Source organism: Brachycentrus maculatus, unplaced genomic scaffold (assembly GCF_059751285.1).
Source record: "Brachycentrus maculatus isolate JH-2025_06_01 unplaced genomic scaffold, ASM5975128v1 h1tg000829l, whole genome shotgun sequence".
Taxonomy (NCBI): domain Eukaryota; kingdom Metazoa; phylum Arthropoda; class Insecta; order Trichoptera; family Brachycentridae; genus Brachycentrus; species Brachycentrus maculatus.
Window position 1 is genome coordinate 100,001 of NW_028281556.1, and position 21,805 is coordinate 121,805.

Sequence of the window (21,805 nt, forward strand, 5' to 3'; positions counted from 1 at the left end):
TAGACAGAAGTAGTCGGTGAGTGGTTATTTACTAACATTACTAATATCAATTAAAATATTATTTTATTCAAATAAAAGAAAAAATAAAAACAAAATTAAACAAATGCAAGATTAGGAGTAGGCTAGAATAAAAATGATAAAATAGGGAGTTGATAGATGCCGTGAACTGGAATATGAAAGAAGACATCAAATGAAACGTAAATACAACTTTTGAAATTTGAAAAGTATGGTTGTCAATCTTGGGTAAAAATTGTGATTTTTTTTAAAAAAGTGATCTTTAAGTATGTATCATACATAAATAATTATAGTTTAAAGTTTAAACAATCCTATGACAGATCTTTAGCATTGCGAATTTCCGAACATCCATATGCTCATCTCAATAAACTTCCCATATGTATTAAGATAATCTTGATACATGTTTGATACTTGATTGATTGATGTTATGTGTTTATTATTTTATTTATTTTGTTTTTTTTACGTAGGTATTCTATAAATATTTTCTACACAGACTTCCACAGAGAAAATATTCAACAAAGTACAACTTTTAACAACCGAACAACCATAAGCAAGAACGATACTTTTTTAAACATATGTTTTTGAGAATTACTCTCACATATCACAAGAAAAAATACACAAATCACAATTTAACGTACAAAGAATAATAGGATCTTAAACATGAAAATAAACAGAACCAAACATCTTTAGGTCAAAAGAATTTTGATACGTATGCAATAAAACTGTACAACCTGTTTCCATTATCCATGAATATACTAAAAACGTCTAATCAATTAATGAAAATTAGATGAAGTACACTTCGTAAGTAATCCGTTATATTTTAAGTCTAATTCTGCCCTGGTATATGAAAAAATATCACGCTTTTTGAAAATTATTTTGAAATATATCATTGAAATTAATTTCACCCCTTATTACGATTTGTTTTTAACGTCACTCTGTCCCCCAAAGCCAGTTAGTGTGAGCCAGACTGTAATAAATCAATTAGAAGCTGGTCGGCCAAAACGGTACGTAATAATTTGATATCAGCTGCAGACTGATCTCATTATGGCGTTATTATTATGAACGTGATCAGAATAGGATATTATTTTCAACCAGTAGAAATATTGGATAAAACGTACTTTATACATAATTATATCCATTTTTAAATTCCATTTGTTGCAATTCAAATCCGACAAAATCAATGATTTTTTGTTTGATTTTTAATTGAGAAATCAACCAATTGATTTCTTTTCTTCCAACCCCTATCTGCACCCTGCGCAATAAACCTTTAAATTATTCACATTCACAAATTATAAGCAATGAAAATCGAAAATGATACTTTTATTTTCAGGTGTCTCTTAGTATGTTAAATAAATGGGGATGAATCCTACATACATTTAATAAAGGTTTTCTGCTAATAAAGAAAACATATAATAATAAAAAAATCAACCAAAGAAAGTAGCATGTGTAATGTTTTCGGTTGAAACATAAATATATCTTCATGAATTTAAGTAGCAATGTGAGAAAACTGCTACTCGGTTCATATATATAGAACTTCAAAGAATTTGAGTAGTGTGGTTGTCAATAATGGGTAAAATAGTGAATGTTACACGTTATAAGTGATAATTTACACCAGTCTTTAACCGGTAGTTATTTCGTTAATTGATTCAGAAATCTCTTAATTGTAATATTTATCCATGTTTAATTTAAGTTTTACATGATATATGTATATTACTATTTCTTAAAACCTATTATGACACGTGTTTTGATGCATTCCGCATCGTAGATTTTATGAAATAATTACCAAGTAAAATTTCATTTCAAAATCGGTTGTTATCTTTATAAATTCCCAGACTTTCATATTTTTCTTCATCTTTGTTGAGATATGAATAAAATGTCTGAAAAATCATTTTAGATGGAGGTTTTTAATCGGGTTAGGAAGTGGAAAATAAAATATACGTATTATATCAATCCTTTATTTCCTTCCCCTTTTTTAATCCTTCCCTTATTTCCTTCTCCTTTATTAATCCTTCCCCTTCTATAAAAAGAGGACCTAAAACTTCTTTTTAATAATTTGTCTAGGTGGCACTCGACAAAAAAAAGGTTGAGAACTTATGATCCAGATAATAAGTGATGATTCTTCTCAATTTCGCATAAGACGAATATTTAATTTTCTTAAATTCAATCATAGCTTTAAACCAGAAAGATAGAACGGTTATAAATTATCGGAGAGTATTAAAACATTACGTGGAATTCCCAGCAAACAAATTTACAGTCAAACTTTTATAGTATTCAGTTCAAATACCACTAATTTAATATATAATCTAAAATATCTCACATTCTCTTACTGATAGAACGTGATGGGATTTTTATGATTTCCAAACTGGAATAGGGTAGCAGTAAAGATGAAGTAAGTAAAATATTAATATTACTGATGATCTCGTATTATTCGGACTAAAGCTATTAAATTTTAATGAATGTTTTATTGAAACTTACCAATTGTGGTGATGACTGTGAGGGAGTACAGGAACGCTCCTGAAAACCTCCATTTCTTAGATTCTTCTGGATCGTCTATTCCATCGTAGCCATTTCTAACCGACTTTATTATGGTGCCCTGGTAATCCAATAGTTCCTTAGCTACACTAATCAAAAAACAACATGCGTTAACTATTGGGAAAATATACTTATATGGTGTAATTACATTAGATCCTTCAACATATATTAAAAAATAATTCTGGATTTTATTATTTATCCATTTTTGTACATAGAACTACAAGATCTTAAACGTAGAAAGACATCAAACAAACTCTTACACATGCCTCTTCAGGTCAAAAGAATTTTGAATTTTTTATAAAACAGAGAAATATTTTTGTTTTTATTATTTTCAAAAATATTTCAATTTCATATTATTTCTGTGAGCCTAAGCGGCTCATCATAAGAAATAGGTATCAAATTGCGGTAGAGGGATTCGAACCGAAAAATTCTGACTTAAGAGTCCGCGACACTAACCACGAGACCACAACCCGACACATTTATGCAATTAATGTATTGTATATAGCCTGCTTTAATTATTCATAAAGTTGTTTTAAAAAAATTAAGTTTGAAAGAGCTTTTTATAAATGGATAATGGACATGGGTAGATCTGAAAAAGATCTCAATTAAAACATTACAATATTCACTTTATAACTGACTTTTTGATGGTACCCTGGTAGAATCTAATTTCATCAACTGCTTTAAATAATTTTTGGAAGTATTTTGACATAAATTCACATTGAAAGATGAAAAAGCTGTCACTAGAATTAATAAATTAAGTGGAATCAAAGATTGCGTTTTGATTTATTTTAACTATAATTGATCGTAAAATATGTTTTCTTTTCCCATCAGTAAAATTTCTAATACTTATTCATGATTGAGTATACAAAATATAATATTTTTTAAAATTATATCATATCTTTTTAATGGTTGAAAAAATATAAATACAAAATATTTGTTTTTTTTTAACCCTTATCCGCACCCCAATGGTGCATAGGACACTGCATCATATAAACGCAGTGTTATCTTGATCGTTAACACACGAAGGAAAGGTGATCAGCCTTCCGCTTCAAGTACAAGTCCAGGGTAGTATTGAATAAATATAAGAGTGATAAAATCACTTATATTTATTAGACCCACCTCTGGGAATCGAACCCGGGACCTCCAGAACGGTAACCGAGCGCGCTGACGGAGGCGGACAAAATATTTGTTTGCTGAATGAAATACTCAGTTTTGAACCACAAACAATTCAAGGTAATAAAAATAAAAACATTTTATTAAAAATGGATAAAATAAGACACAATTAATTCCTCAAGGGTATTTATAATAAAAACATTTTCATAGATAGGTTTTGAACTTAAAAAGACGTGAGTGAAATACACTTAGAGATAATTAAATGGATCGAGAGTAATTAAAAAAATTGGATTATATTGTGTCGTTTTTTTATAAACGAGAAAAAATGTTTTCCAAGTTGTATTGTTACTTCTTAAAACGATCGAAATATAAACCTTTAGGTATTTTATCAAAAGAGTACCCTTTTCATATATTAATTTCTCTTGTTGAGATTTTTTTAAATGTAAGTAACGAGAAAAAATAATACTCTGACTAGTAAAAAGAGTACTCTGAATGGAAAATACAAAAAATGAAAAGAATTTCTCTTTTTGCCTTTAATTTCTTTGTCGAATTTCCAATAAGGTTTTTAGGGATTAAAGAACAAAGGAGTCTAATGTTTATGTCGTAAAACACAAAAAAAATCGTTATTTCTTTTGTGATTTTAGTTTTGCAAGAACAGATTAAAGTACAATTTTAAAAAATATTTTATTATTAACTTGATTTTGCATAAAACTCTTAATCGAGGTCTTTCACAATACTCACATTAAATATTAATTAAAATATATATCGAGAATACCCATAAGATTCAACAAGAAAAAAAATTAACACATGCAAACAAATTTTTTTAATATTTAAAGCATTAACTTTGTGGATCATATTGATATATTGTTTCGAGAATTAAAAATACTTTGTGTTCTGATCCACTCACATCTTATCTATCTTGTCTAATAATCATTCGTTCAATTTTGAAGATGGGATAAAAATTTTGCATTGTAATAACAGAACTAGCCATATTAATAATTTAGAGGTGTTAGAAATAAAAAAAAAGCGGTTAAACAAAAATTAAATATAATTAATAACCAAATAAACGTTAGTCAAAGTCCCATTTTTAATATTTTTCCCATAAAATCAAACACAACCTAAACAGAGTTATCCCCTTCCTTGCTCTTACCCCTCCTTAAAACACCATTACCCCCACCCCTACCCTTTTGAAACCCAACAACTTGTACACTGTTTCTTTATATATATATATATATATATATATATATATATATATATATATATATATATATATATATATATATATATATATATATATATATATATATATATATATATATATATATATATATATATATATATATATATATATTTAGTAATAAATGTAACCCTGAAGAGGGCAACAGGTTGTTGCCGAAACTAGTTAATGTGAGTGGATCAGAACACAAAGTATTTTTATTTCTCGAAATAATATAAAAATTCATTTGACTCCTAAAAAACTATACATAATTTTTATTTTTTTATTTTATTAAAATCATTACAAAAAATAAATATGTACATGTGGGCTTATTGCTGAAAGCAATATCTACTAACTGGAAACTGATTTGCTATATTGGTCAAAAGGTTTAATACCTTATATGGCTGTTTGCATTCAAAGGGTGGATAGCGCTTGAACATTAAAAAATCACAACTAAAAAATATCGAGGGATTTATCTTACAGTGTTTAATATTAAATGGATAGTCTTCTTCTTTCTTCTTACCCTTATCTGCACCCAATGCTAGATAGGGCACTGCATCGTATAGAAGCAGTGTTATCTTGATCGTTAAATACACGAAGGAAAGGTGATCAGCCTTCCGCTTCAGGTACCAGTCCAGGGTCATATTAAATAAATATTAAACTGAAAAATCAGTGAAATTTATTTTGACCTTCTTTGATTTCAAACCTGGGACCTCCAGCATGGTAACCTAGCGCGCTTACCACTTCGCTATGGAGGCGGAAATGGATAGTTACATAATTTAAATTCTACTGAAAAATTTTAAGATATATAATAATATTTTGGATACTAACAAATCAAACCAGGCAGTATCATTGAAGACGTTGACCTGACAGCAGGTCAATTCCCATAGTCTACTGGCAATCTGACCTCTGGAGGCCAATACGTCATTTGTGAGGTCACGATCGTGTTCAGCTTCTATTGCCATAAACATAAAAGCTCCTGAAAAACAATAAAAAACATCTATATAAAACTTAAATAAAGCAAAAAACAAACTTAACTTTTGGAGAAAATATCTAGTATTTTTTTAGAATTTTGTTCTGATTCTTCTCTTATAATTTTGACGTTATAGTAGGCATATCGTAAATAAACTTTTATTAAAAACTTAAAATTTTCATGATGGATAAATATTTTTTTTATAAAAAAAATAATGTAAAAAGATCTCCATCGATCAAACACATAACGTGGATTGAAAGGTCTGAAAAAATTATCTATATAAATTTATAAATGTATGAATTATGTTAAAATATATAAAATCACGAAAAAAGTATGTTCAAGGATTTCCACTGACAAGGCACATAAGGTGGATTGGGGAGTCTCTTCGAAAAAAATGTGTGTACGAGAATATATTTAACAAATACATAAAATCAATAAAAATAAATAAACTCAGGGTTGCATATTTACACTCGTACTAGCTTGCGTTTAGGATTTTACTCGAGAGATATCTACAGGAAGACCAAAAATAATGGATGATGCAGAAAGAAAATATGTTTCGAAAGCCTAGGTGACGTTGTCCATGATAGAAGGACCTACAGGACGGGGAGAACTGACCCCAACAGTCTACAATGACAATAAATTGGGATGGAGCCAGGACGAAGAAGAAAGTTAGCTTGTGTTAGTTTGATCGTGCATTAGCACATATTGATGTAGTATGGATAAGTTGACTCATGTTGTCTCACCTGCGATAGTATATCCCACGACAAGGCCAATGATGCCAACATTACTGAACATAAAGGCAATAAACTGCCTCGCATATTCTTTCAACTTTTCCACAAAGGGTTCTTTGTAAACATGGCGCCTGCGCATGGAACGCTTTCGTTCCATTTTAAGAATCCAAAATTGGAAATTTCAAAATTTCATATTCGCCTCCGAAACTCGGTGAAATTATCCGAATCAAAAGAACCGATTCAAAATTGTTAACGGGACGGAACTGTGTTGTTCGATTCTCAAATGTCGTTCTCTAATCTGAAAATCGAAACATATTCATCACATTCGAAAGTTGAATATTTGTATCTTAATTCTTTATTTGAATGTTGAATTATTTATTTTCTCAAGTTCGCAATACGAATTTGAGAAATGCTTAAATTCGAAATTTAAATTTTTCAATTCCGTACGCGTTCATGTTTTGATCTGATGTGTCCCGATTTCAAACTTGTCTGTTTGCAGTAAATCCCGCCGCTTTCTGGCGCCAGTTTGCGAGGGATATTGTCTATTCGATTTCCTTCTGTTCTTTTTTCGAACTAACATTGTTTAAAAATGTCAACTGCCGTCATGAAATCTGGGAGCGTGATTGAAGATCTGTCATGTCGATTTTTTGCATTCGGTTTTGGAGGTGAATCGGATCTGAAACAAACGGAGAAAAGAATTGAATTAACATTATTTACAAAGTAAGAAAAAGAGTTAATATTCCAATTTTGATCTAGCGCCAAGTTTAACTAACTGAAAAGAGACAAAGATACGTAAAATAATACTTTTGTTAACAGTGAAGATACGCGTAAAAAAGTTCGATGGATCCAACACAGATAGCTGTTGTGAACTCACATGTACTATATCTAGGAGTTAAAAAAAATAGTAGTATGATTGTCAATCATGGGTTGAATTGGAGAATGTTACATGTGTGTTTAGTGATCACTTAACCTACCCTATGACGGTTGTTAGCCCTGTAAATGCCCAGACTTCCATATTATTCTTCATCTATGTTGGGGTGTTAAAAATGTAAAATTTCGATTTAATTTTTATGACTAACGTTTACTTATAGAACTTATTTGTAAAATAAACGTGTTATATTTGCCTCACTTTACGCTGTTAACTTTATTTTAAAGGACATCGTTAAATGAGGTAAATTTTTACGTAATTATTTACATCTTAACATGTACTATAATACTAATATCGCGTACGAAGAGAAATGTAAAACAAAATTTTATAACATATTTTCAATGATCACTTAGACTAGCCTATGACAGATCGTCCATAAAGGATAAATACAACATCAGAAATTTGAGTAGTGTGGTGAGAAGTATGGTTAGAATAGTAGATAATACACGTGAATAAAGTAATCAATTAAGTCATCCTGTAACAAAACGCAAGCCCTGTAAATACCCAGATTTACATATTCTTTTTCTTCTCCTTTGTTAAGTTGTCATAACTCTTTTGTGGACAATTACAGATGAGTGAACAAATAATTCGAAAAATATCAAAACGAGCGCAAAACTGCAATAAACTTAAGTGCATTTAGACACTGAAACGTTATATTATCACTCGTAAGTCGCTATTTCTTTTAGAGCTGTTTTGTAAAAATATGAGTCTGAACTACAATTGAAGTCCTATTGTGTCTTCGTACTGTGTCCGATTGACATCCAGTGGTCAGTATCGCCGAGTCAAAGGGTTAAGGATTGATTCCCTCTCTCTCAACTACAAAAACATTCCTTTTCTTACACACCGTTAACGCTTATCTGAAAATAGTAAAAATTGAAAAATATTATCTAAAAAATATTATTTATTACTTATAAGAACGTTAATCCTACTTCACTCCAAATCTTACATCTTGTTAAGTTCACTAATGCTTCTGAAATTTCAACACGCCTTCGAATAGTTCGGTTTTTAGCCTTTATGGCAGTGTCATCTGTTATATGCAATCATACATATAACAGCAGTATACGCAAAATTAAATTTGATAATGGTGAAATATTTAAAAATTATATCACTTATTGCTAACAAAATATTGAAAATGCCTTATTGTTTCATTTTGGGTGATTTTTATTTTTGAAAGAAATGTGTACTTTCCGTTTTCTTTCTTTTCGATTTAACGCTACATAGCTTCAGAATCGCGTGGTCAAGTACAGCTTCTTCTAACCCTTATCGGCACCCAATGGATCGAAGGGCACTATATCTTAATGATGCATTTTAATCTTGATCGTTACTTACTTGCAGGCAAGGTGCACTCCTACGCTTCAGGCCCCAGTGCAGGTAATATAAAATAAACATTAGAGTGTAAAATCACTATTATTTATAACCCCCCCCCCTGGGAATCAAACCGGGACTTCCAGCTCGCTAGCTTAACACGCTAGATAGTCATTAAAACTCTTAACTGCCCAGGCCATGGAAACCCCTCGAATGCCCACGGGGTCCATATGGGCCAAATGTAATGTATTATATTATTGATTATTCCTTGACTACCGTTTTTTTTTTGGGCTGGCAACACTTATTTTGTAACACTGACAATACTGCTTCATACCAATTAACATTTATTCTGTTATTTCTAATTTCCAATCTTTTTTTCGCTAATGAAAAAGTCAGTTGAAAATTAGAAAAAAAATAATGGGCAGTTAAGCAGTGCCTAGGGGCAGTCGTGGGTTAAAATAATTAATCATTCCGGTCTTAAGACTAAACGGTTCGGTGCCAGAACATACGCGCCGAACCGTTTGCGCCCAAACTCCCCTGACCCTAATGCAGTATATTTCTCATTTGAATCGGTTGGCATCGTGTGACGCAACTGAAAAGTTTAGCAGCCAACGCAAACATTACGAATGTAACAAGTTTCAGTGTTTCAGGAAGTGGAACAGAAGGAACGGAGCAGTAAGAGCGCCTGAAGGAATGTTTCAGAACTTTCAGGAAATGTTTCGTGTTTCTTTCGGACATGGTCTGCTGGAGACCAAACTATGAAAGAATACAAATAAAATTGCACTTGCTAAACTGGCACACGAACACACACACACACACACGCACACACACATATGTATCTCCTAATTTCAAAATCCGCCAGATCCATGTAAGTCGATTTTACAAAAAAAAAAACATAAATCTCCGGGAAACATTTATGGTTCAAAGATTTGTCTATCTTTTGATAAAACATTATGAAATAGAGAATTTTCCCATTTTTTGTTTTTTTTTTGTTTCAGTATTTTAAAGTAACTCGAGACGCAAACCGATAATGAGGTAATCTTAATTTTTTACCTATCCCCGCTCTTTGATTGGTCGATATGGGTTAGAAGGCAAGTTTCATGAATGTAGCGGAATTTGAAATACAACGCTGTTTTTAAGTATTTTTTAGCAGGGGTTTCGAATATATAAATATTTAATACAATAAAACCCACAATTGACATACCGATAGAGAATTGATTTTTAAATCTTATAAAACTGGATCTGGCGGATTTTGAAAGTAGGCGACACATATTACTATTATATGACCCGCGGGTTAGCCTTATGGTATGCTGTAAGGTGAAGTCAGTAACTATTGTATATACTGTAGACATTAATACTGCAGTATCCAAATAACGGATATCGCTGCCAATAAAATAACACAAGGCAAAATAGTATCAAAGGATAAAATAAAAGTGAGTTTTAACTTAATCTTTTTTTCTGCTCAATAAAAGCTTACTTCATCTCACCAATAGATGTATCTTGTGAAGTTCTAGTGATTCAAGCACTATGTTTCGAAATTGTACTTGGCACAATCAGGTATGTCAAATACTTGAAAGCGGCCGGGTCAGGAGTCGTAATAATCGTCGGGTATGTATGAGGAGATGCATGAATGTAGAAGAGGCAAAGAATGTTTGCAAGGACAGAGTGGTGTGGTGTTTGATTCTCTCTGCCTACCCCTGCGGGGAAGGGGCGTGATGGTTAGTTAGTTAGTTAGTTATGTTTGAAATTGAACCATATATATGGAAGTTCTAAGAATTTGAGTAGTGTGGTTGTCAATCATAAGTATAATTGGTGAATGTTACACGTGTCTCAAGTGATCACTTAAACCAGCCTATGACGGTTTTTAACCCCGTAAATGCCCAGACTTCTATATTCTTCTTCATCTTTGTTCAGATGTCAAAAAAAGTATAAAAAATAACTCCTAATTGGAGATAATCCAGATTTGTGAATAGGTATTGGTACTGGTATGCAGCCCCGAGTATCCTTGCCACTGGAACTATTTTCTTACTCACAATTAATTCTTCATTTTCATAGTGAATGTATACATGATTTATTTTGACTTTTCTCCGCTGAGAATCAATACCAAAACCCCTAGTATGGTAGCCAAAGATGCTAACCACAACACTCCTTAAGTATTGTTTAAATATTTTTTTATGAAAATAACGTTTGTGTTTTTATTATTTACACAAATACTCCATATATATAAATACAATATATATATATATATATATATATATATATATATATATATATATATATATATATATATATATATATATATATATATATATATATATATATATATAATATATATATATATATATATATTTATATTTATATATATATATATATATATATATATATATATATATATATATATATATATATATATATATATATATATATATATATATAAATATATATATATATATATATATTTATATTTATATATATATATATATATATATATATATATATATATATATATATGTATATATATATATATATATATATGTATAAATATTATATATTATATATTTATATATAGATATATTATATATTTATATATATATATATATATATATATGTATATATATATATATATATATATATATATATATATATATATATATATATATATATATATATATATATATATATATATATATATATATTTGTTAAAGGCATAAATCGCTAAATCGCTTTAGACGTTACGATTTTTGCTTCCAATCCCTCGAATATGAAGCAAAATAACAATTGATCAATATAACATAATTAATATTCCATTAATTACTGGCGACCTGTCAAAACTCGCAAGTTTCGGCGGCAAAAAGTCAACTTCCGGCGGCCATTTTAATTAAAGGATAACCGGGACGTTTTGCCTAAGTAACCCGAAACTTCCAGGACATGGCGGACTGTACCTAATTCAATTTCCCGCGAAGTTGCTCCTCGTTCTCGGGACACAGCTAGACCGGTGGTTCTCAAAGTGGTCCCCTGGATAATGGTCCCCTAAATGCAAGGGGTCCGTGAAAAACTAAAATTGATTTGGGCGTCCCTGAACAAAGTCAGGGGCTACGCATATGGTTTAATATTGTATAAAATAATATTATTTTTCAATTCGTCATCAACATTTTGAAATGACAAGACGATTATAAAAAAAATACTTGTATAATACCTATTGTTGAGTTTTATTTCATTACACACTACTGGTTTTGAAAACTACAGTTGTTTTCATTGACAGATGATTAATTTTACTCATCACCTGTCGATGTGTTATGTTATAAAACTTAATAATAAATAAAATTAAATAATAAATAAAAAAAATGTGACACACTTTTATTAATATGTATAGTAAATAACAAATAATTAATTATTAGCTAATTTTAATAAAAAAATCGTCAACTGTAATCAATTATTACCGTTGACAGTAAAAATGTATTACAAATAATCCCATCTTCGTCATTCATCATTTAATTAATTTTTTTTAAAGAAAAATAGATATAATATCTATTAATATCTTACTTATTTATATTTTTTTACAATGTTTACTCAAATATTTCAATTTTATACTATTTCTGTGAGCCTAAGCGGCTCATTATTAGAAATAAGTATCAAATTCTGGTAAAGTAGGTTCCAACTGAGAAACTCTGACTTAAGAGTCCGCGACACTAACCACGGGACAAAAACCCGTATTTGTAGCTGTTGGTTTTCCTTAAAAAAAATTAAAACTTTGCAATTTATTGAAGAATGATTGAAGAGATTGCTTGACAGAATTCTACCTGTTGGACTAGGATCACCAGGAGTGGAGTTTGGGCTTATTCTGGAGTAAGACACCGAATGGGCAGAAAATACTTTAAAATGTTTTATTTATATTAAATGTTTTCGTTACCATTTACTATTCAAGTCATCAAAGTTAAATTTATAATTTTTCACCCTCGGTCCGTGGGCAAGTTTTGACAATGAAAAGGGGTCCGTGAGCCAAAAGAGTTTGGGAACCACTGAGCTAGACAAAGGCACGAGCGTGCTTTAGAATTCTTCAGCTAAGTTGAACTATGACTATAAACTTATACCGGTGATGAGTTGACGGGAGCTTGATGGACAGTCGCACAAAGTGATGAAAGCCGAGAAAAACACACTCTGAATAATGGTTGTGTAATTACATTGTCTGCCTCCGTGGTGTAATGGATAACGTGTTTAGCTACCGCGTTGAAGGTCCCGGGTTCAATTCCTAGAGGAAGGGGGTGATGCAGCAAAAATAACTCCTTAAAAGTAGAAGAACCCATATCACTCACTCCTTTCAAGAACGTCATAAATCAAAAAATCTGATTTTTCAGGAGAACGTTTTTAAAGTTTAAAAATATAATACAATATATTAAAAATAAATATCAAACAACTTATTGAACTTTTTACTGTCCAACAGATTTTTTTATGTAAAACCTGAAGGTTTGTTCTCCATTTAAAAAATATTTAGTATATTTAAAAAAATAATTAAACAATACCTTTTCTTCAAAATGCAAAAAAAACACTTTTTGCCCTGTAGCGGGTAAATATTAAGTTAAAAATATGCGACTTTTGCTGGGATATAGTACATTTTCTGGGCATTCCGAAAACATGTACAACTGAATATTGACGATTTTTGATTTATGACGTTCTTGAAAGGAGTGAACGATATTTGAAAACGATGATTAAGATACACCCAAAATGTTATGAAAAAAAAATCTATTTGAAACGCCTTTTTTCTCTCTTAATTTTCTCCTAATTGTTCCAATTCCATGGTAAGCAATATGTAAGTGATGTTACTTCAAAATCTAATTAAATTTCCTTCTGCAATCGAAATTTATTTTCTACAATGTTCATTAACAAGTGACAGGTTTCACCAGAGCTTTTACCTGTCAAACAACCCAATATCTTAAACCCTATCCGCTCCTTCAAGATCAGTAGAACAGAATTTGAGGCGGATATTCTTAAAACCTTATTCCGTGTCAAAAACAGCTTCCGTTTTCGTATATCGATTTTGATTACTTTATGATACCCTTATACACCACTGCTTGGAATGGCTTCACATAAAAAAACCTTTTTCAGCTGAATGTTTGTGTTATAAACTGATATTAATACAAAATAGATGAAGAAGAATGTGGAAGTCTGGGGTTTACAGGACTTACGACCGTTAAAAACTTGATTAAGTGATCACTTTACACACGTGTAACATTCGTCAATTCTAACACTCTCTTTATCACTCATCGTTCACTTTGTATCATACCACTTTAAAGCGGTATTACACAAAGTGATGAACAATGAATGATAAGGAGAGTGTTATATTACCATACCACCAGTTGACTATTCTTTTAATATACGAAATATTCATCAATTCTACTCATTATTGACAACCATACTACTCAAATTCTTGGAAATTCTTTATATTTGAGCCCATTTAGAAACGTTGTTCTTGAATCACTAGAACTTCGATGGAGATCTATTGGGAAGATGTAAAGAAGCTTTTAATTAAGCAGAAACCGAGTGAGGTCCGAATCCTGGATTATAATCACATACATGAGAAACGCCAGAAAATACCATTTTCATTTTTTTATTATTCTAGCTTATATTTGACCAGTTAATTTATTTACAACATTATGAGTTGGTCCAAATACTTTTTCACAAATCTGGATTATCTCCAATTGTATTAGTAATTCTTCATATTATTATATTATAATACTGTAAATAACTCCTGTTGGGACCCACTCAAAATGTTACAAGTATTCAAAGTGATCACTTATTTAACCGATAAAATGTCGTAAAACCTGTCAATACCAAAACTTCCATATTCTTCTTCGTCTATATCGAGATATCAAATGTTGCAAATATTACAATATTGCCCAACAAAAACAAATTCCAGTACAAGGAAATTTCTGCTGGCATACAAATATCCAGGTAAATTCTAACGTTAAACGTGTGTAAATTGGCGTCCGAATATGTTGGCGAATTCACGTAACTACGGGCCATAAATTGGCGCAATTACGGCCGAAGGCTGGCAACACTGGGTCTGAAGAAAAGGCGCGAAGAAAAATCGGAAAATAAATTAACAGAAAGCAGTGTGGAGGATATTTGGCCGAGCTCCAAGCGGTTGAAAGAAATACGAAGTACCCACATAACTTAGTGAACAAATTATTGTTATTTCTTTATAGAAGTCTGGGGAGACTTTCAACATTCAATACGAGCTTTGTTAGGATTTTGAAAGATAACATTTTGCCTTGTTTGCAATCGTAAAATGCGTAACATTAAATATGAGGCGATGGTCAATTTATTTTTATATTTATTGTTTTTTTTTACAAATAATGGATTTTCGTTCACATCAGATGATGAAAGAAAAAAATGTTGAATAAAATTGTATTATTCATAAAAACATGTTCTGAACTTAATTCTAGAATTGCGGTTAAAATTTCTAAAATGATAAAGCTATGCACATTTGAAGTATGAAATTTTGTATTAATTGTTATTACTATTTTGTAAATAAAAATGATACTTGACACTGGCAGAAACATCCTTTCACTGGGCGACTGCAAATATTAATTTAAAAAAAATGATACGAAAATATTCTTTTATTCATATAAATATTTATATACACCAGGTTTAACATCAGACTGAAATTTTATGTTATATACACAACAAGGCAGGGTTTAAATATCATGATTAAATGTAATTTTTCTGACAAACCGAATTCGAATTGAATGAATGTATTAATTTAAATTGAAAGTATATTTTAACAATAATTTCTCTTTAGTTATGGTAAGGGTTATGAGGTAAGATTTTAATAAATTCTGTTAAAGATTAGTAATTTTGTAAAATAGTTACCTAACCATCACGCTGCTTCCCCGCAGGGGTAAACCGAGAGAATAAAACGCCGCACACTACTCTGTCTTTGCAAACATTCTTCGCCTCTTCCACGTGCATGCATCTCCTCATACGTACCCGCCGATCATTTAGTTCCACATGTAAAAAAAATCTTTCTTTGACATGTGGAACTAAAATATCTATGATGAAACATATTTTCTTTATTGTATCGATAACGCTTATCTCAGCTTTGCATTATTTCCTTATTCACCATTCAAACATCTATCATACACACACACAAACACACACACAAACACACACACAAACACACACATAAACACACACACACACTATTCATTTAAATTAAATAGAAGTTTCTGTGTTTTTTTAAATACTTCAATTTTATATCATTTCTGTGAGCCTTAGGGACTCATTATTAGAAACAGGTATCAAATTGTGCTAGAGTGGGTTCGAACCAAAAACTCTGACTCAAGAGTCCGCGACACTAACCACGGGACCACAACCCGATGCTTCCTCCTGTTCCTCTATATTCCTCTCCTCTCCTTATCCCCCCTGCATATCTCATTTTATACCATACCCTTACCATTCAATCCCACCCTCACACATACACACACACACATACACACACATAAAAAATAACTATATGTATACAGGTACATATACATTGAAACAATTTTTATAAAATCCCTCAGAAAAATTTCATTCGAATACATATGAAAAGGGCATTAAGTTAGTTCTTTTCAAGAAATTTGAATAGACTGCGACGTCATCGCGCGAAATGACATGCCACCAAGAGTGCAGCCGGGGCAATCCTGCGCCACGTGCATCTATCCCTGGTGACCCATTTCCCCGCAAACTTACAAGCCACCTATAAAGAATATTGGATACGCAGACTAGAACACCTCCCAACTCACCTCGGCGGCAATATTTGATCACCTTCTTTGGAAAATACGCTATTTATTTAAAATTGGAATTCTAATGTAGTATCTACCCAATGCGCGTGTTCACAATTGCGTTTTAAATCTCCAAGGCACATATGAAGACTATTAGAAAATACGCTGTTTGTTTAAATTTAAATTCTTATGTTGTACCTACCCAATGCGCGTATTCACAATTGCGTTTTAAACCTCCAAGGTATGAAGAATATAGTTAATTACGCTATTTGTTTAAAATTGGAATTTTGACATTGTACGTATTTTATGCGCGTATTCACAATTGCGTTCTAAACCTCCGAAGTGCATTTGAAGAATATTGGAAAATACGCTTTATATTTAAAATTGGAATTCTAATATAGTACCTACCCAATGCGTGTATTCATAATTGAGTTTTAGACCTCCAAGGCGCATATGAACAATATTGGAAAATACGGTATTTGTTTAAAAATGAATTTTTCACATTGTACGTATCTTATGCGCGTATTCAAAATTGCGTTTTAAACCTCCAAGGCACATATGAAGAATATTGGAAATTACGGTATTTCTTTAAAATTGGAATTCTATTGTGGTAACTACGCAATGCGCGTATTCACAATAAAACATATAAACCTTGAAAGTATCTACGAAAAGTATTTATTACCTCACTTTAGGAGTACGATTTGATAATTTTATTTGTAAAATAGGCTTTTAATTATTATTTATTGTAAATGCAGTTAGTTAGTAGAATACCAATCTTAAGGTTTTGGTTAAGTATCCAAAATAAAACTAAATTATTGGATCAAATTCTTCTTTTATTATTAATAAAAGTTGAATTCGATCTAACAATTTTGTTTTATTTTAGATACTTTACCAAAAAAAATCGGAATTCTAACATAGTACCTACCTAATGCGAGTGTTACCAAGTGCTTTTTTGTGCCACATATCCATACCACCTAGCCAAGCTTAAGGTGGTATGGATATCTGGAGCAAATAGATAATGAGCCAATGACCAAAGAGCCAAAGAGAAGTATATTTAGCGAATGTGAGCGAGAAAACAAAACAAGGTCGACATAATAAGACTTGGCACGATCATATCAATGAGAACCCAAAATCTGGTGGTGTCAAAAGTCTATGTAATCAGAGGGCATATCGCTCACTCCTTTCAAGAACGTCATAAATAAAAAAACTAGATTTTTCAGGAGAACGTTTTTAAAGTTTAAAAATATAATACAAAGTATTAAAAATAAACACTAAGCCACTTATTGAACTTTTTACTGTGCAACAGATTTTTTTATTTAAAACCTGAAGGTTTTATCTCTATTTGAAAAATATTTAGTGTATTTAAAAAAATAATTAAACAATACCTTTTCTTCAAAATGCAAAAACAACACTTCCTGCCCTTTAGCGGGTCAATATTAAGTTCAAAATATGCCTCTTTTGCTGGGATATAGTACATGTTCTGGGCATTCCAAAAACATGCGCAACTGAAAATTGACGATTTTTGATTTATGACGTTCTTGAAAGGAGTGAGCGATATATGAACATATGTATAAATGTGAAGGAAGCCAAGAGTGTGTATCAGGACAGAAGAATATGGCGTTGCAATCTCTCTGTTTACCTCTGTGGGTAATAACCGTAATGGTAGCAATGTACCGTTAGTTGTTATTTAAAATAGCTTCAAGTACATGCACCAATCAATGTTTGAAAAGGGGTGGAAAAAAGCGATTTTGGTTACGTTACAGCAAATGAGCACATTAAAACAAATTGCCAACATATGCTGTAATGTTTTCCTGTTAGCATTGTATTATAGACGCTGCCATTTTATTATTTATTTGAAACACGGGTAGCACTAAACGATCCGAAATTTTCAGCAGAACAGCTAAACTCACCCCCACCATTAAAAACGTATAATGGATTTTTTTTGTTTAAATAATTTTTTGTGAGATTTTTTTATGCGTTTCATTATTTGCGTGTATTGCTCAACCCGTTACGTTTTAATATTTTGTATTTTTTAATACTTTTTTGTATTAATACCTCACTTGTTGGAGCGCTGCGTGCAGTGCAGTTAGGGGATAACTGGAGAAGAGTCATTGCTTCCACAAGGGTTACAACCCTTAGTAATGAGGAATACAAAGACGAAGAAGAAATATATTTTTATGGCATTTTTTTATAATTTGATTTCGACTTCTTAAGGATGAAGCAAAATATAAAGTCAAGGTATTTGCAGGGCTTATGGCCTGTCATAGGCAGCTCCTAGATAAATGGATCAATCTCATGACGCGGTACATATGAGTTCCATCTATATCGGATTGAGAAAAGCTTTTATTCAGAAGGGACCGCCTTTATTTGTATGCAAGATCCGAACTCTGGATTATTTTTACACTCTGGGAAACACTTTATTTTTTTTTGGAATTTTTTTATTGAAAAAAAAGTTATGTTTACCTAGGCATGGATACCCTGAATATGACAAGATGCTTGTCAAAACCAATGAGAAAAAAAGTATCTAAAAAAAAATTGTTTAAGACAAAGTTTGAGTTTAATTTAATATTATTATTTAAGTTAATATGTTAATATGTTTGAAGCCAAAAAAATATATTTGAAAATAAAAATAGTGCCATTAATATAACCATTCATACGCCTTAAAACAACAACAGAAAATGCTCATTCAAAAAACCGATTTTATCAGATATTTCAAAAGCCCATGATGTAAATACGTAAAGTAACTTTTTCGTATAAAAGCAAACTTTTCCACATGGAGAGAGTTCCAATATGGACAGAATTCAATGGGAGAATTTTTGCAGTTACGGGAATCATTTGAAAACACGTTCACGCCCTTCATTCATACCTTTATGCTCCAGCATCCCTCCAATATTTGAGTTAGGTTGAAGGGGGGTGGTGAAATGACACGCACGCTACACGGTATTCAGGAATTTGGTTCAAATCTATCCCAAATAGTTGCAAAACACGAACAATGTATTGGAAAGGTGGTTTTTTCTCGAATGAATACTAGTGCAGTAACTAACTGGTGTAAAACATTAAAAAAACGACTGTTATACAAATAAAATGACATCTTTATACATATTAAACAGATTTTATCTAGACATCCACCAGTTTGATGATGTCAGTAATAAAGAAAGACGGTTAATGGTCAAATTAAGTAAATAAAACAAGTTTTTTGCAGATACTTTGTGGCACATTTTACAAACTTTTTAAAATTAAACAACTTTGTTTTAACCATTTTTTATTATTAATACACTTTTACCTACCGCTTTCGACAAGAACCTTGTCATTTTTAGGGTTTTTTAAATTCTAAAACATTAAAATATTCATAATTAATTACATTCCCTTATCAAACACTTCCGTAAAAACAGCTTCACACTGTTTTTGGGTGATTCCATTAGTTGTTATTTGGGGTTGCTACGCAATGAATAATAAAAATAACACATAGTATTTTTTACGGAGTGTGTGGAAGTTTTTGGTAAGGGAATGTAATTAATTAGGAGTATTTTAATGTTTTTAATGTTTTAGAATTAAAAAAAACAGTGATGATGACAAGGATCTTGTCGAAACCGGTAGGTTAAAGTGTACTAAAAATTTAAAAAAAGTCGTAAAAACAAAGTTTTTTAATTTTATAAAGTAAATAAAACAAGTGTCTAAATAGATTTTTTTTTAAATGTATTATTTTTCATGTGAAATTTCCATTTGAAATTAATACATATTACCACAAAGTGACCGCCGAATCATTTAACGAAACAATCAAACAAGTTAGTGGGGTCTGAAGAGAAAAAAAATATGGCCCAAAATACGAGTAAACATTAATTATAATAAAAATTAAAATAACAAATAGAAAATTCTGAGCTTTGATCTTATTTGAGAGAACCCATACTTAATCCAACATCAAATACTCCAGAATACAATAAATTATTCAACGTACAACTCCCGTAAATTTTACATCATCCAAGAATTTTTCATCTGTGTAAAGACCGTTTGATCTTTTATGAAATTCTTATAATTCAAGTATGAAATAACTTCTTTGTTACCTACAAAAGACTTTCGAAAATCAAGATGCCAAAAATACATTTTTGCTTTAAATTAATTAAAAGTTAAAATATAACTTGGTTCAAGATTTATTTTAACAAAGAACTTTTTATGAGAGTTAAATATGTTTTTTTTTTACACTTATAAAACACTGCTGCTGCAAAAAGTATTTTTGCTTTCAATAAATGTAAATTAACAAGTAAACACATTTTTTAATGATTTTTATCTTCAAATTAAGTTTTATCAACCTTTAAAGGATTTTCAAAAATATTGCTACTAATGTCTTTAATTTCAATAAATTATAAATAAATAAATAAATAAACTTTAAAAGTCAAACGTTGCAAATGATTTATTTTAATAAAGAACTTTTCGTGAAAATAAACCATGGTTTTTGCCTTAAAAAGTACAAAGACTTAAACGAAAAATTAGTGTGCCATAAATAGTATTTTCGCTTTATATTAATTAATTTCAAAAGTAAAAATATATATTTGTTTAAGATTTATTTCAATTAAGAACAAATTTATTTAAATATTATCTAAAAAAACAAAAATTGACTGCTTTTTGTAGTATTTCTGCTTTCAATAAATGGATTTCAACAATTGAAATAGATGTTTATTTTAAGAAAAAAAATTATGAGAAAAAATATGGTATGAATTTTAATTTAAACTTATTACATACAAAAGATTCTTATTATTTTAAACTTATTTTTAACCTAAACCAATTGTTTTTACGGCTGTATACGGTACAAACATTGACCAATATAACTAGTCTGTTTTCGTTATTTTGTAATGTATTGCTTTAAACGAATAAAACCACTTTTGATTGACACACGTTGTTTTTTTTATATTTTCACCTATAGATGAGAACATCTGTTGTTCTTGAAACTAGTCGTGTATACATTTTTGAACCAAATTGTAGACCTATATAAATCTTATATTTAACTATTTAAAAAAAAAGTATTTTAACTTAATCAGCGTAATTTTAATTAAATTATTCAATTAATAAATAAATTTGTTTCTTACTTCTACTACTACTACTACTACTACTACCATCACGCCGTTTCCCCGCAGGGGTAGGCAGAGAGGATGGAAAGCCACACTCTTCTGTCCTGACATGCACTCCTCGCCTCCTTCACATCCATACATCTAGTCATACATGCTCTCCGATTAC

At 30.6% G+C, this 21,805-nt stretch overlaps 1 protein-coding gene across 2 annotated transcripts in view; it reads right to left on the reverse strand.

Moving 5' to 3' along the window:
- Positions 1 to 21,805, reverse strand: part of LOC148300108 (TWiK family of potassium channels protein 18-like) — a 115,871-nt gene that overhangs the window by 24,462 nt on the left and 69,604 nt on the right. Inside the window, exons 3-6 of one of the 2 annotated variants that reach the window (XM_088275245.1) lie at positions 7,028 to 7,256; positions 6,593 to 6,878; positions 5,708 to 5,855; positions 2,491 to 2,636 (exon numbers count right to left, since the gene is read on the reverse strand). In XM_088275245.1, coding sequence (XP_088131371.1) covers positions 2,491 to 2,636; positions 5,708 to 5,855; positions 6,593 to 6,737 — 439 coding nt within the window. In that variant the 5' untranslated portion in view covers positions 6,738 to 6,878; positions 7,028 to 7,256. Of the gene's footprint in view, positions 1 to 2,490; positions 2,637 to 5,707; positions 5,856 to 6,592; positions 7,257 to 21,805 lie in introns of both variants that reach the window. The other variant, XM_088275244.1, reaches the window with a different exon arrangement.